The following is a 15,994-nucleotide window of genomic DNA, read 5'->3' as shown; positions in this document are numbered from 1 at the left end:
AAGATGACCTCAAAATGTGCTCTAACATCCATCTTAAACTCCCCTGATGCACTAGAGAAAGTCTTCAAAGGGATCTGCCCTTATTTTAGAAGCATCCAGATTTCCTAAATACAGGCCAGTCTAGCAGGACATATTATAYAAATATGGCTCCAGTCAGGCTGCCAAACATCTGGAAATTCTGAAAAAATATCAAAGCAAAACCTTTAACAAAATTTTTAAAAGGCAAAAAAACCCCATGCCTAAAGAAGCCAGGAGAATGGCAGGACTGAGGAGCTCAGCCTAGTAAGCCAGGGCTGCTGCTGGTGGCACTTAAGAAATCTCAATCTGGGAATTCTTGGACTATGTTAAGGTCCCTGTTGATTCACACATAAGAATTTTGACAGTGAGCACCAAAGRGAGTTTACTGAACAAATGGCAATTTGCAGAGGAAAAAGGCTGTGTAAAGCTCCCCATGCATCTGTTCCTCTGATTATTCCAGTGGGCTACATCATAAAATTTTGAATTCACATCAAAAAGCAAATCTTCTCAAGTTTCATCATCATAATGCATTTATTAAATGCACTGATAATGAATCAGTCYCCATTGTAAACGAATCCTTGAAAAAAAAATGAAAAAAAAAAGATGTGTCCACAGGAGACTTCCACATTTGAACTCCTGGAAACAGGAGTGGATAGAGATTTAAGAATTAAACATATTATATTTTCATTTGAAGACAAAATTAAAATTAATACCCATCATCCTCTGTGGTATTCTCTGGAAGATCAAACAGTTCCACAGGTCCTTTTTGTTCTTCCTCTTTCAATCTCTCTTTTCCAAATTCCGAAGGATAAATCTACAAGTACAAGAACACAAAACTAAWTTTTTTCACTGTGACATAATGTACAYTAAGAAAAAATMTCTCTTCAGGCTTTTAGACATTACAGKTTTTATTTTCAATCAGTTAAGGGATCAATTCCATAAACTTTWATACTTTGCTAATTTTAATGTATGGAAAAGACAGTAGAATAACCAAACTGCCTGCTAGGAGTTTTGAGACAGATGAAGAACAACAAGAACCCTGACTTTGCTCATTCTACTGTAGCACTTTTCAGAAAAAGGCATCTGATTAAAATTTCTCCGAGAGCTGCGGCAAACACTAATAATTACCAATATAACTTATTTAAAAGTGGTGAAAAATGTGCTGTGMAGTGGTAAAAGGGGTTGAAATGCATTTAGAAATAGGTCTAAGGTTGGGTTATCTGTCACAAAGACCACTGAAAATCAAACTAATCTAGGAAATAGTCTCCTCCTACTAGAACAGAGAACTTCACTATCAGTGTCAGAAAACCAGCGCTGAGGGCCAGCCTCATAAACGTGAGAAGTCAAATACATGCCCTTACTGAAAAACAGCAAGTTTCTAACATAGAAAGTTAAATTGCAACACAGTTTCTCTTTTAGCAATTTAATATCTCTTTTGGTTGGCAACAGAACTATCTTGCTTCTTTTTCTGTTGTCAATTTTTTTCCACCACAAAAAGTTTGTACTCCCTTCACAAATCAGGTCTTACCTTAACAGAAAACACTGTTCCACCTTTGGGTGTGAAAGAATTAAACAGAGCCAGCAAATCCTTAGCCTTCAACCTATCCCARTCCATATTACAAACTGCCAATCTGCTTGTAATCTGAAAAAAAAAACCAAAAAACAAAAAGTTCATAGGTTTAATTCTTGACTGTTGTGGGGAATACACAGTTCTCTAGAAAATAAAAGTGTCATTGTCCTCATGACTTTTTAATCAGTTGAACCAGCAAAGCTCAGAAGCAGCAATTACTGAGCACATGAAAAGGACAAAAATAGTGATGCACCACAGAATGGACCACACCAGTCACAGATTTAAACTGCAGTGACAACATCCTCACTTAGGATTTTGTTATCATCAAACACTGTTAATCACAGTAACGACTACTATCACTCTGTGTGACAGYACCAGAGTACTGGGATTTCTTATACACCGATTGTGTTAGTAGTAAAGTCCTATTTCATTGTCTAATAATGCCTTAATTTCTTAAAGCACAAATTAAGTAATTAAACTTTTAAAAAGTAAAAAAAAATCAGTAGCGAACAATAGCAGTACTATTTAAATTCTGGAATTTCTGAAAGGCTCAATTTTGTTTGCCCTTTCACTTGTAGACAACTGATCTATTGGTATAGGTAAATCTGCTTAGGGGGAAGAGGAGTGAATCCAGTGAAAACTGCAACTCTCTCATTGTCAGACACTTTCATCATCACATCCATTCTGTCACTAAAAGGCTGAAGAAACTTTATGAAAAACACTTCCACAAAATTTTCCACCAATGTTCTATAGTGAATTCACACGATTTCTGAGTTTGTCATGTAGCAACTTTTCTCTAATGTGAAAATATGCAAAATACTGTTACCTCATCTCCACGAGGGGCATCTTTATCCAGCTCACGCCATGAATGCTCGATCTCTGGCTCCTTTGGAAACAGCTCGTTTAAATCCTCATCATCATCTGAGCTSGTTTCAATGTTCCCTATGCCTCTGGCTAGATCAGGCCCACTGTCACTTTCTTCATCATCTTCTGAATCACTGTCATCTTCACCCATCATTTCCCCATCGTCTTCTGGCTCCTCTTCCTCACCTGTTTCTTCACCATTGTCTGATTCCTCTTCTGATTCYGCCTCCTCACTTGCAGAAGTTTCTTCCTCTAATTGGCTTTTACTTTTTACACTTTGATCAGAGATGTCTGAGCACAGAAAGAAAAACATTAGATGTCATTTTTTACATTGCCATTACACATGACCCTTTACAAAAACRAAAACTTCAGGTTTCTTTCATACCCTTTTACAGAATTCCTGAAAAGTGTAACAGTGCAGGAAAAAGTAACAGAAAATATCAGTGTTGCCTCTTTTGTTTGTCTAGTCTGGTCTAATCTAATTTAAGCATTCTTTAGGCCTAGAATTGATCAATCTTAACTGCAATGAATATTCTGCTATTTTATTTATATCACAGAACCAATAGGAAGAAAACAATTTTAATAATGGAGACTATACACATGCAYAAGCAATATAAGCAAAGTTTTTCAAGCTACTGTTCTCTCTAATCCCCTCTAATATTAATGGCTCAATGCTGCCACCTTTACACCTTCAGTCCACAAGCTGTGATGTGCCCTCATGGTATCAGCTCATATATCTGCTTTTGCCATTCAGTTTGATAGTAAAGCAGTGTATATGCTGTTATAAATTTTAGTTTCCTAACTAACCAACGATTTCAGCTCCAACAATTAAAGGCTGAACAGGGATGTTCATAATCTCACTGAAGAATGACAACTGATTCTATACAGAGCTGACCAACTCCAATCCTTCAGCAGCACTGAATCTGAGTCAGTCAGCTATTTTATAAGTAATCTTGCAAAATATTTTCCATGGACAAACCAAAAGAAACAACATTGAAATAAACACAAATGAATTCTTATTTGAACAACTCACCTGATTCTTTTATTTTCCCTCCTAGGGAGTGGTCCCTCCTGGGAGCTTTGACTGACTTAGCACCATTTACTTGTGAAGTCTTTTCCTTGCTTTGAATTGAAATGGAACTTTCCCCTGACACAACTTCTTCCTTGTTTTCCCCTTTGGGTAAAAGGCCCTTCGTTCCCTGAGAGTGATCAACTTCTACAGCAGTTTTCTGTGAGTCCTCTTTCATGCTGAACTTAGATTTACTCTTTTGTCCTTTTTTAAGGTCATTTAGTTTYGTCACCGCTTCACATGTTTGGTCCACTCCTTGCTTATTTTTTTTGCTCTCCTCCTTTGGAAGGCCACCTGCAACGGTCTTTACAGAATCTGCTTCTCCTTTGCCTTTAACTTTCTTTTTCTTTTTTTTCTTTACAGTGAGTTCTTTACTGTCACTTTCTGAAAGATCAGAGTCAGATTCTGACAARGCATAAAACTTCTTGAGGTTCTCTGTGGAGGTATAGTTAACAGGGCGACCTCTTTTATCCACTGTGTATCTCAGCTTGAATTTCTTGTCATGAAACATCGCTCGGAATCGCTTGTCAATCTTGACTTTACGTTCCTTTTCAGGCATCTCCCAAAACCTGGGATCCCTTGCGATGCAGCTGAACCGGCCATCGCTCAGGATTTCCTCTTGGGATGACATTTTTGGTGCYGTTGAAGACTTGGACATCTACAATATGGAAAAACCCAGACATTTCTGCTAAAAAAACCTCAACCAATTAACCCAGGTTTAGATATGTAACTGAAAAAGCAAGGATTAAATAAAGTAGGATTTTTAACCTGTCCTTAAAAAATTCTTTCCAAAAGCACATATAGCAATTCCACAGCATCACAGGCCACCTGGTTGGAAGGGACCTCAAGGATGACCTGGCCCAACACTTCGTAGCAAAAGCATGGTATATGGAAGATGGYCCAGCACTCCATTGGCCAAATCTTGTAAGCAGGAACCCACCTCTTCCCGGGTGAGATCATTCCAATGGCTGAACGTTCTCATTGAGGAAAATTTTCCTCTTGTGTCTACACAGAATCTCCCAGGAATAACTTGTATTTATTACCCTTTGTCTTTTGATTGTGATCCCATGTAAAAATAGAGTCTCCATGTTCTCTGCAACCACTTTTCAAATGCTGTTTTGTGGCAATAATGTCTCCACTGAGTCTTCTATCCTCAAGATAAAAACAAATCCAGCTCTCTCAGCCTTTCCTCACATGGCAGCTTCCCAGTCCTTTGGTCATCCTTGTGGCCCTTCTCTGACCCTCTCCAGTCTGGCCACATCTTTTTTGTATGGCAGGGACCAAATCTGAACACAGAATTCCAGTTGTGACCTGACAAGCACCAAGTGGGATAATGACTTATCTCTGCTGGTGATGTCTAGTTGATGAAACCCTTTGCTGCAGCAGCAAWTTTCAACAAGTCACAAATAATCCTGTATCTACCACTGTCTCAGCCACAAATCCTTGCTTTATCAGCTGTGGTGGCACAGAAACCCTCTGTGCCCYGGGCTGCATCCAAAGCTTCACAGGCAGCAGGTGAGGGAGGGGATTCTGCCCCTCTGCTCAGGTGAGAGSCCACCTAAAGTGCAGYGTCCAGCTCTGGGGYGCAGCAYAGGAAGRGCATGGAGGTGTTGGAGCAAGTTCAGWGACCACMAAGATAATCAGAGGGATGGAGCTCATCTACAAGAAAAGGCTGAGAGAACTGGAATTGTTCAGCTTGGAGAAGARAAGGCATCAGGAAACCTACCTGTGGCATTCTAGTTCCTGAAGGGAGCCTRCAAGAAGGACTGAGAGGGACTTTTTACAAGGGCCTGGAGTGACAGGAAAAGAAGAAYGGCTYCAAACTAACAGAAGGCAGRTTTAGATTAGATATGAGGAAAAAAAAWWTCACTGTGAGGSTGGTGAGACMCWGRCACAGGTTGCCCAGAGAAGYTGTGGGTATCTCAWCCMTGGAAGCGTTCAAGGCCAGGCTGGATGGAGCCCTGAGCAATCTGGTCTGCTGGAAGGCGCTCCTGCCSGTGGGAGMGAATTTCGAACGAGATARTGTTCAAGATCCCTTCCARCACARGCCATTCTGTGGTTCTACGATAACGGAKTCCCCTCGGCTGCAGACACATCCCTCCGTGACCCCCACCAGTCCCACACCCAGSACCTGCGGCGGAGCTTAGCCCGGTGCCCACCAGCAGCACACGGTGCGCCGTCTCGGTCGATCCCCGCAGGGAGGAGCTCAGAGGAATCCCCCCTCACACTGACCGTGCCCGGTGCCCGCCGCTCCCTCACGGCGCTGCCCGCACGCTGCACGCCACCACCACCGCGCCACTACCGCCCCGCCACTACCGCCCCGCCCCTTCCGGCGGCGCTACGGCGGCCGCGGCGGGACACACCTCCGCAGCCCTCGCGGCTCATGCGCAGAAAGGCGCTCTTAGGGCCGAGCGGATGAGGGGCCTGGCCCGTCCGGCGCTGAGGGCGCGATGGTGCCGCGGGCTCTGGGCGCTGCCGGCTCGGACCGCCACCACCACCGCTTCGCCTTCTCCTCCCACCGGCAGCTCGCCGGGCTCGGGCGCGCTAAACCCCTTCGACCGCCGGCTGAAGCGGAAGCAGAAGAATTGGGCGGCGCTGCAGGCCGAGCCCGCCAAGTGCGATTACCTGCGGGAGGAGGTGTGAGGCCGGGGGCTCGGCGGGTCAGCTCGAGTGCTGTGTCCTGTTCTGGRCCCCTCAGTTCAGGGAGGATATTGAGGAGCTGGAGCGGGTGCACAGAGGGGCAGCGGGGCTGGTGAAGGGGCTGGAGCATAAGTCATCTGAGGGAGCCGGGGGTGTTTAGCCTGGAGAAAAGGAGACTCAGGGGTGGCCTTATCGCTTTTACAGTTCCCTGACCGGAGGGTGGTAGCCAGGCGAGGGTGGGTCTCTTCTCTCGGGCAACCAGCGACAGAATAAGAGGACATAGTCTCAAGCTGAGCCTGGGGAARTTTAGGTTGGGCATTARCARTTTCTTCATAGAAGGGGTGATTAGACAGTSGAMTAGGCTGCCYGGGGWGRTGATGGAGTYACAGTCYCTGGAGGTGTTTAAGGAAAGACTGGACGTGGCACTCGGTGCCRTGTTGTRGTTGACAAGGTGGTGTTTACTCATAGATTGGCCTTAATGATCTCARWAGTCTTTTCCAGCCTCATTGATCCTGTGATTCTGACCTCGGCTCTCCCCCCAGGTCGGCGGCAGGATCGCGGACAGGGTGTTTGACATCACCAGGTGAGCCCTGCTGTGTCCTGCACTGTCCCATCATCCCTGAGCGCCTTTCCCAGAARGATGCTCGATGGGCTGAATTCAATGAAACCCTTAGAGCTTAGCAGGTGAAACTTAATATAATCTAAAATTAAAAATACTTAAGACTTGGTTATCCTCTGTGTTGCCAATCTCATCCTTTAGAACATTTCCTCTCGCTTTGGATGTTGGCTCTGGAAGAGGTTTCATAGCTCAGCACTTAACCAAGGTACTGGCTCTTCATACTCAAAAGTATTTAAAGGAACTTCATATGTGTCCCTGCATTTCAAATAGGGCTCTTTTACAACGTAAAGCAATCCTCTGAGTCTTGATGAGGTAAATCTTCTGTCTACCCCCATACCTGTAGTTATAGTTCAAAGCTGTGTGTCATGCAGGCTATTTTTAATTTATTGCTGCTGAAAACCTGACATATGTTAGTGCAAGGGAAGTTATCTGTTTTATAACAGTTAACTTTGAGTTTTGAGTGGGAATGTGCTTGTGTTTTGGTGAATCTATTGGTCACAGTTAGTTGTTAAAGAGAAGTGTTTTATGGAGACTTTGAAGCCATTAACAGTTTATTCTTCATGAACCACACTGTAAGTAAAGGTTCTTCCTTGGCTGTCAATCTATGGTTTACATTTAACTAAACTCATGCCTAAAATTATAGGACRGGTTTTCTGTCAGTACTTCTGTCTCAGCCATTCTCCCTAGGAGCAGGCACCATGTTGGGTGGGAAGAAATGCTTTCTTCTTTATATAAAGYTTTCATCAAGAGTTGAAAAGACTCTTTCTAACTTGTTATAAATAGGTGCAAGTGCCAAAAAAATTTCTTATGTCTATTTACAAAWAGAATTTTTAAAATTTTATTTCAGGAAACAGTTGGAAAACTTGTTCAGGTTGATATCGCAGAGAATGCTTTAGTAAGTAGCTTTTTGAATGCTAAAGTGATTCAATTCTTTAATACAGGAAAGCAAAAGAAGTGAGTTTCTGATAAGTTATTTTTCTTCTAATCCAACATTAGAAAAACRCTACAGAATCTGAAATCCCTACGGTCAGGGTTGTAGCTGATGAGGAATTCCTTCCTTTCAAAGAAGATACTTTTGATCTTGTTGTTAGCAGCTTAAGGTATGTATTTAAAAAATTCTTATTTTGCTTTAAGTTGTTCACAATATTCTTTTAAGAGAGCTTTAAGAAAATAAATGCAACGAAGATTACTAGTCCAATTAAAGCAGTAAGAAGTGTACTTGTATAGTTAATATGATGCATATGTTTTTCCTATGTATTAGGAAAAACTGCTGTCCTGGTGATTCTTTCCATTTTGTTTATTTTCCTTCAAAACACTTGTAGCTTCTCTTTTTCCTGCATTTTGACAAACCAGKCTCCAGGACTTGCATTTTCTCAAATTAGCAAAGCAAGAAAGAAAAAAATAAAGCGCTATGTGTATGGATGTCATAGTATCACTTTTAAGCTGGTATTTCAGCACAGTTGTGGCTTGAGAAACCAGTTGGTGGCTTTGGCTCCCAAAATGTACTTAGTTAATTAAATAGTTACCTGCATTCATTAAATTTGATTTAATATGAGATTATAAAATATACAYTTCTGTATTTCAGTTTACATTGGGTGAATGACCTTCCTAAAGCTTTTAGAGAGGTAAGAAATTGGTTTTTAATACGGTAAGTCAGCACTTGCCATGACTTGCATTGAGGGCACTCTGTATTTCCAGGTCTTCTTTAAATAAGAGGCACAGAAATAACTCACATTGCWCACAAGTATTTTTGCAGTACTTTTTAATCAGTTGATATTGCTACTAATTTGCTCCCTCAAATCAGTTTAGAATAAATAAGTGAAACAGCATGTTTGTATAATAYATTGTATTCTCCCCGCTGAGGTCATAGTGACTATTGTCACCTGAGGCAATGCTGTTGATTTTTATTGTTAGCTCTTACTACTTGTAGTACAATACTGCACTTCTCCAGAATTGCTTTATGGAGCTTGAGTTATTTTTATGTCTCAGCTGTTTATTTTGAAATGCAGCTTTCATCAAGACTTTTTTTTTTTTTTGAAGATATGCAAATACTTGTGGTGGACAGAATTTTTTTTTTCCAGTGTTGGTTATTTTGCATTAGTTCAGCTCTTTCTTGCAGGTGTAAACTGTAGTCAAATCAAAAACATGGAGCAAGAACAAGGAACACTTTAACCAGCGTGTTATTTTTTTAATTTATTTCAAAGTGATCAGTCACTGCAGTGTAGTTCTATCATGTATTGGTAGGAATAGGACTACCTACTGTTACCAAAATAATAAAAACCACTTGAAATGCCTTCAGTAYTTATAAAAAATACTTGGAAAGAAATATACAGTTTTCACTTGAATTTAAGTGTTCTGTAGAGTGTCAGATAATTTATCCCACAGTTGATATAACTRACACTGTCTCACAATGGGGAGGGAMCTGARTTTCTTGCCCAGCTTTTGTAATTCCTTGKGTTGGTACCACTGTCTTTAACTCATGGAAACTGCCTTTAACTGTGTCATGTTTTGATTAAAGGCTTTTTGTACTAGCAGAAGAATGGTAGCTTGATTAATACTTCAGTTAAAAACTTTGAAAATTTTTGTGTTTCAAAAGTGTTATAAGCTTTTGCTGTCTTGTTAGCCTGATTATGTAATCAGGCTCTTCTGGATGCCTAAACCAGAGATCATTTCCAAGTTAAAAAGAAAACATGAATTTATTTGCCTTCTSACTAGGAAGGAGGCTAGGACTTAGGAGACAAGAAAGCAGCTTGTCAGCCTTGGTGTTTGAGTTATGATATTGCTATTCTGGCAAGTTAATAATAAGTAATGGTAGACATAATGAAAATTGCATTACTCTATTGTCTCAGAAGTACAGAGATCACTACTGGAACCTCAGGCCTCCATTTCTCTTAAATCAAGATATTAAAAAGTGCTTCTGCTGCTCTCCAGAAAATAAAAGTAAGCAGCATAYTTATCTTAATCTACCCTATTTATAGAAATAAATTAATTGAGAATATTGTTTTAGGAGTATTCTGCTGAAAATAGTTTTACCCTAAATTTCCACAGTTTGTTCTGTATTTCCTGACTCTAAGTGTGTTTTCTGAGGATTCACTCTTTCTTAAAAATAGAAATTGTTTGCAGTGCTACCAGAAGCTGTGACACAGCTTGCTGTGCAGAATGCAGTCAATATTAAAAGTCTGTTACAGCTCTCATAATGATTGCTTTTGAGTTCATTAAGAAAAAAACATCTAAGAACCACTTGGTTATGCAGGCCTAACATAAAACCCCTATGAACTGTGTGTTTCTGTGTCGTAGATCCACCAGGTTCTGAAGCCRGATGGAGTGTTTGTTGGAGCCATGTTTGGGGGGGACACTCTGTACGAGCTGCGCTGCTCTCTCCAGCTGGCGGAGCTGGAGAGGGAAGGGGGCTTCTCTCCTCACGTGTCACCCTTCACTGCCGTCGCYGATTTGGGACATCTGCTCTCCAGGGCTGGCTTTAACACCCTGACTGTGGTAATTATAAATAGGAGAGCAATCAGGCAGAACAATCCAGAATGTCAGAGCTGCTGGAATATAAAAATCACTCTTTACTAATGTATTAAAAACATACTGCTTCYTTCTGCCTGTGGTGTACCTCACTGAACAGGCTGCTGAAATAGCTTGGACTGCCACTGGTTCTGGCTTTGTGGTGATTAATGGAACCAACTGAAGTGTATCTTTGGMCCCTGGCCCAGTAGAATTTGGATGGTCTTCTTGGAGAAATGTCAGAGAACATTAGACCTGCATGAAAAAACTTTAGACACTCACTCTTTCTTCTAAACCCAGGAAGAAAATAATGCCATTTAGATTAAAATTTCATTGCATTTGGGGTACTAAGCAAAACTTTTAAAAAATGTTGAAACAGTACATTCTTCTTAGAAATTAATGATTTGAGCAGAAGAGGCAGGTGGATAGAATCATAAAATTTTAGTAAAGGGACTGTAAAATCATCTAGTTCCAATTCTCCTGCCATGGGCAGGGAATAGTTTGTTAGTACAACAAACTGAAGGTTGACATAATCCTATTGTTTTAGCTTGATGTGTTCTAAAACTGAGCTTCTCAATTCTTTTAGGATACTGATGAAATCCAAGTCAACTACCCAGGGTTGTTTGAGGTTATGGAAGACTTGCAAGGCAAGTATATTCTTTGTGGAAACATAAATGTTTTCTATATCAGCGGTGCAGACACAGAAGAGTTTTACTGTGTGTTTTTTAACTTCAAATCATAGAATCATGTGGGTTGGAAAGAACGTTTAAAGGCCATCTAGTTCAACTCCCCTGCAGTGAGTAGGGACATCTTGAACTAGATCAGGTTGCTCAGASCTCCATCTGACCTGGTCTTGAATGTTTTCTGSTGTGGGGCATCCACCACCTCTCTGAGCAATCTGAGCCAGTCTTTSACCAYCTTCACAAAAAATTTCCKTCTYAAAAAWATGCGAATAGATTTTATYGCAATRGGAGAAACATCTTTTTCCTGCTATYTAATGAGTCAGGAGATAATRCTTGTCAGGAGATATGTGTTGGGAGGCACAAGTCAAAGATTTGCTACTTTGTGGTCTGCTGTGAATGGTCTGCTTCCCTGGGGTTCCTATTCTGTGTGAGCCTGTTCAGTGTTAGGTGCAGAGAGGCGCTTAAAGGGAGACAAAAGCTTGTATCCCACACATTGACTTTTTCTGTGAGCCTTTCTAATTACCAGGGCATTCAGCAAACTGCTTTGGAATGAGAATAAGTATATCCTTAGTTTGGAGTCTGCTGAGGAATAGTAAATGACTGAGTAACAATTTTGTTAATATTCTGATTGCATTTGTGTTGGGTTGTAAAGCAGTCATTCACGTGCAATCTGTTGTTACTGACAGCAACTCAGGGCATTTCTTAATGGGATCGATTGCTGTTTGGAGTAATTCCTTAATGGAAAGGCAACTTTTATTCTCAGCAGAAACRTTCAGATGCAGTAAGTGATTAAAGAGATTAGAACTGTGGTTATTTTATTTTGTATTTTAAATCTCTTGGGATAGTAATTTTAATGATTATCTGTTAAAAATTATGGTAATGTGTCTGAATAACCCTTTGTACTCATTCTTTAAATTGTTATACTTAAAAGCCTAAATGCTTGAAGACTCAGGCTGAAGAAKTAATAATTTGAAATKATTYCTAGCAAAGCAAACTGTWAATTGCAAAGCAKAGGAATTAAAAGTTTTGGATTCTTACACATAAGAAACTGACCTAATGATTCGTGCTGTGTTCTCTCTTACAGTGAAGTGCAGAGGATTCTGCACTTTGGTTTAGTAAGAATCTGTCCTTAGTGCATGACACTTAACTCATGCCATGTGCTATATCTTCTCTTTCTTAAAGCTAAAACATATTTTTAGGTATGGGGGAGAGTAATTGCTCTTGGAATAGAAAACCTCTGCTRCACAGGGAGACAATGCTGGCAGCTGCTGCAATATACCAAGGTCAGTATTTGAGAGGTAATGAGTTAATCTGAAATGACTTTAAGAATATTCTTTCTGTATCTTTTTCTATGACCTTTGTGTAAAAAAAAAAAAAAACCCCAGAAACTGAAGCAAAGCAAAACCAAAAACTCCAAACACTTCGGAATAGAATAAAATACCATTATCATAGGCTATTTTTAACCTTAATTATAATGCCAGGATTTGAGCTATATTGATGCACCGGTATGAGATATTTTTATTGTCCCAAATCTTTCACCAGGCGTCATTATGATGAATATGTCACACTTAGTTCTGATGTTCTGAGAACTGAGTGTTTCGTAGAACTGACTGCCTGTACCTTTTCTCTCTCCCTTCCTGCCCTCACAGAAATGTACGGGAACAGCGATGGYTCAGTACCTGCCACCTTTCAGATCTACTACATGATTGGCTGGAAATACCATGAATCACAGGTAATGTGAAGCTGTTGTTTTCTTTTTGAAGGTACTTTTTAAATAAGTGATGTTTTAAAAGCTTTTAACAAAATATCTTACTTTAAAGTTAGCCCTATATGTATTATTTTCTTTTTTTTTTCCTTAGGCAAAACCAGCCCAGAGAGGTTCTGCAACAGTTTCATTTGGAGATCTGGCAAAAATAGAAGGACTTCTTAAAAAAGGAAAAAAATAGTTCACCAGAAATAATGATGGTCTTGAAACGTCTGTAAAACTTTTAATTGCAGACAGTCTTCACTTGTGCTTATTTAGTGATGACATCCTGAAATTATAATAAAGTACAYGCAGTAGGAATTTTTTTTACTGTGCCACGGCATCAGCTCTGTGAAATGGTGTTAACTTTTTGTTTCTAGATAAATATTTGATTAGTTCACTCTCTCAAGTCTTTGAGAGAGTAACTTAACCTTTGGTTAAATTACTATTTTCAAAAGTAATGCGTGTTCCAGCATTTCGGTATCACAGGCTGCTCCAGGTATGGTTTATGTCTTGAGTGTATTTTTGAATTACTTCTCAAGGACAGTAGATCATAATAAAGAATAGTGGTTATAAAAGTAAAGAATGGTGGCAGGTATATTTATGAGAMATCCTATAAGAGAAACTACCAGCAAATACAAAGATAGAAAYTATATAGGTTTTTATAGGTTGGAAGGWATGGGTAAAATGTTACTGCAAGTAMTRTTTGAGATTTGAATAATGAAGTGATACTTTTATCTACATATTAGTTCTAAATTACATTTMCATGTTATTTGCCACTTTTCTATGTCAGAGGCTAAAAAGCAAGAAGTGTAATTTTCTCCTTAGATGTGCCATGGAGCTATGACTTTTTCTGTCTATAACTGCATTACCAGAAATTGATATTATTTACAAGTATCACYAGTAATATGAGAAATTTAGAAAAAAATATCTGCCCAGAGATTCTGCTTGATTGTAGCATTCATGGAGATGGGGAGAAACAAAAAGGATGACAAATAACAAAATATACAGTTCAAGAAGTTTTTTCATAGTGTCTGAGTTGYATATCAATACTGGTGGAACAAAAGCCTTTTAAAGTGTTTTTTCTAGGCTTTTTTAAGATTATCCAGCAGGTGGAGTTTGACAGAACTTGTGTGTGGCACAAACCCTATAGGCCAGGTAGGGAGAAGCCTTCCCATCAGTAAGGTCCTGATTGGGAGGTTATTTTATCTACCCAGCTTTGACTTTGAATAAGAAATGGGCAGAGAAGTCAAAAGGGTCATGAGAAGAAGGRCAGAAATATTCTGTCCTGGTTTTGCTAACAAGCCTAAACTATAATTGGTTTAGGGAATGAGTTCATGTTTCCTTTTCTTAGAAAAGAATAGTAGTGCTCCTGGAAAAAAGAGGAAGAGACTCGAAGTGGTCTGATAACCTTTAAAGCCCTCTAAACAAGAGGTTCTGTGAAAGGCTTTTTAAAGAACATTACATCAGTGAACTCAATACAAGATACACCGTCTCTACAGCTCTTCTCTGGTAGAATTCCTTTGTTTCTGGAGGAATCTCTGGTTTCCCAGATGTATGTTTCTGTGAAGTTATGTGTCAAATTAATGAAACTGTATAAATCATTGCTTTAGTAGGTTAATTTCCAGTCACTTGAGCTGGTGGCTGTGACTCAGACATGTTAAGGGAATGAGGAGGTGAAATGTGCTGGGTAAATGTTAATTGGAGAAGTGCTCCTACTGTGCTCCTTTGAAGTATTAAGTTATGGAGAAAAGGAAGRCTTTCCAGTTCTTTGATTTCATATTTCATAGATGTCATGCATAAATAAAGTGTTCTGATAGTGGGAAACATACCTTCTGAACAGGGAGAAAAGATGAGTAGTTTTCCTCCTGGCAGTTGGGGGGAAAAAAAGGGTGTAGATATTCCATGAATTTGGAAAAGGGCTGGAGAGTAAGAAGTAATAAATATGGCRTTGGAGCAGTGTGGGTTGGAATTAGAGGACATGTAACAGGCAGGCAAGGTGTTCATTTCCAAAACTGCCTTTTGTGTGGGTTTTTAACTGCAATTACCTTTTTTTTTTTCTGTAGTACTTCTTGGAATTCTAGGTTACTCTGGTTTCTACTAGCTGCTTGAATAACTTTGAAAACAGTTTACTATGAACAGATGTTTTTGTCACAAGGCTGTTTCATTTTAATTCTTTTTCAGATATAAGTCTTTATGGCTTTCTAAAATTCTAATGAAGAATGTGGTTGCCAGTTGCTAGCTTAATGCTTTGAGTGCATGCTGAGTCAGCTTTTGCAGAAAAGAAAGAAAAACTTGTAAAAAGTTGTGAAGGTAACATAATGTCTCTTGTAAACTTAGTTAATTTAAAATCTATGCATAACACAGAATATTTTTCTCCTGATTATAGAATGAGAAGTAATTCAAGGAGATAATTATTGGGAATAATCAAAAGCTAGGAGCCCATAAATAAAAATAAGTTTAGAAGAGGCATGGTTGCACTTAATGAGCATGAGTATTTTTATTTTAGGGTTTGAGTCACAGATCACTGAGTATGCTTGCTCTCTGTCTTTGATTACAAGATCTGTCAATATATAGTTTTATTCAAGTCTGTTTAGGATAAGGGAATGAGATCCTATACTTTCAAGGCCGAGAATTTGTGAAGTTGAAACATGAGAGAGGATTCTTCATTACCTCTAATTTGTAAAAATGTCATCAGCCAAAGTACAGAAGTGAACCATACAAAACTAAGCTACATTTCTTTATTTAAAAAAGAAATATGAATGACACTCTTTGAATGTTTTCTAGAAAAATTGAGAAACCTTCAGTTGCAGGGGGAGAAACCAAGCTTTCATATGATGTTTAACTGGAATTTTCCTGAAGCAAAAACATGATCTCAGGGATTAAATACATTGTGGTATGTGGTTTAAGAAGCCATATTTTAGAAAGCTAGTCTATGTCAAACATCTTAAATTTTCATTTGTCTAACCCAGAAACTTAATATGTACTTTTCAAAAATGTRATCTGTTTTTGCCCATGTTTTGGGGCCATTATTTTGGGGGAGTGCAATTACTGTAGTGCTTTAATTGGAATATGTCTGAGTGCTGAAGCAAATGTGACCTATGTAGATAGTGGTTTGATTTCCTGCATATCTTGGGTGCCCTCAGGTGAAGTAAAAGCATGAAGAGAATAAAGAAGAAAAATAAAAACCTGAGATAGGTAAGTTTAGCTGAAGGCTTCATATCGAAGTGAGGTTGAAGATACTGAAGGAGTGCATTTTCTCCTTGTAGGGGAAAAACAA

General features: G+C 39.3%; 2 protein-coding genes across 3 annotated transcripts in view; one reads left to right on the top strand and one right to left on the bottom strand.

The window, feature by feature from the left end:
- Positions 1-5,829, bottom strand: part of ESF1 (ESF1 nucleolar pre-rRNA processing protein homolog) — a 30,232-nt gene extending 24,403 nt beyond the window's left edge. The window contains exons 1-5 of the mRNA XM_057369014.1: positions 5,754-5,829; positions 3,486-4,179; positions 2,415-2,743; positions 1,547-1,660; positions 732-832 (exon numbers count right to left, since the gene is read on the bottom strand). Coding sequence (XP_057224997.1) covers positions 732-832; positions 1,547-1,660; positions 2,415-2,743; positions 3,486-4,179 — 1,238 coding nt within the window. The 5' untranslated portion in view covers positions 5,754-5,829. The remainder of the gene's footprint in view (positions 1-731; positions 833-1,546; positions 1,661-2,414; positions 2,744-3,485; positions 4,180-5,753) is intronic.
- Positions 5,830-5,927: 98 nt separating this feature from the next.
- NDUFAF5 (NADH:ubiquinone oxidoreductase complex assembly factor 5) lies at positions 5,928-13,055 on the top strand. 2 transcript variants are annotated; one of them, XM_057369012.1, is made up of 10 exons: positions 5,928-6,158; positions 6,704-6,744; positions 6,922-6,985; positions 7,777-7,880; positions 8,366-8,405; positions 10,078-10,275; positions 10,874-10,934; positions 12,170-12,253; positions 12,620-12,702; positions 12,830-13,055. In XM_057369012.1, the coding sequence occupies exons 1-10, from the start codon at positions 5,937-5,939 to the stop codon at positions 12,914-12,916; spliced, it is 984 nt and encodes a 327-aa protein (XP_057224995.1). In that variant the 5' UTR covers positions 5,928-5,936; the 3' UTR covers positions 12,917-13,055. The 2 variants fall into 2 exon arrangements, with proteins under 2 accessions (XP_057224995.1, XP_057224996.1); XM_057369013.1 differs by lacking the exons at positions 12,620-12,702; positions 12,830-13,055 and adding an exon at positions 7,628-7,675 and having other exon boundaries at positions 12,153-12,215.
- The last annotated feature ends 2,939 nt before the right edge of the window (positions 13,056-15,994 follow it).

The sequence above is a fragment of the Malurus melanocephalus genome, unplaced genomic scaffold (genome assembly GCF_030028575.1).
Source record: "Malurus melanocephalus ecotype Western Australia unplaced genomic scaffold, MMel_1.1 scaffold_101, whole genome shotgun sequence".
Taxonomy (NCBI): Eukaryota; Metazoa; Chordata; class Aves; order Passeriformes; family Maluridae; genus Malurus; species Malurus melanocephalus.
The sequence above is the reverse complement of the archived record's forward strand: the minus strand, read 5'-3'. Positions and strand labels throughout refer to the sequence as shown.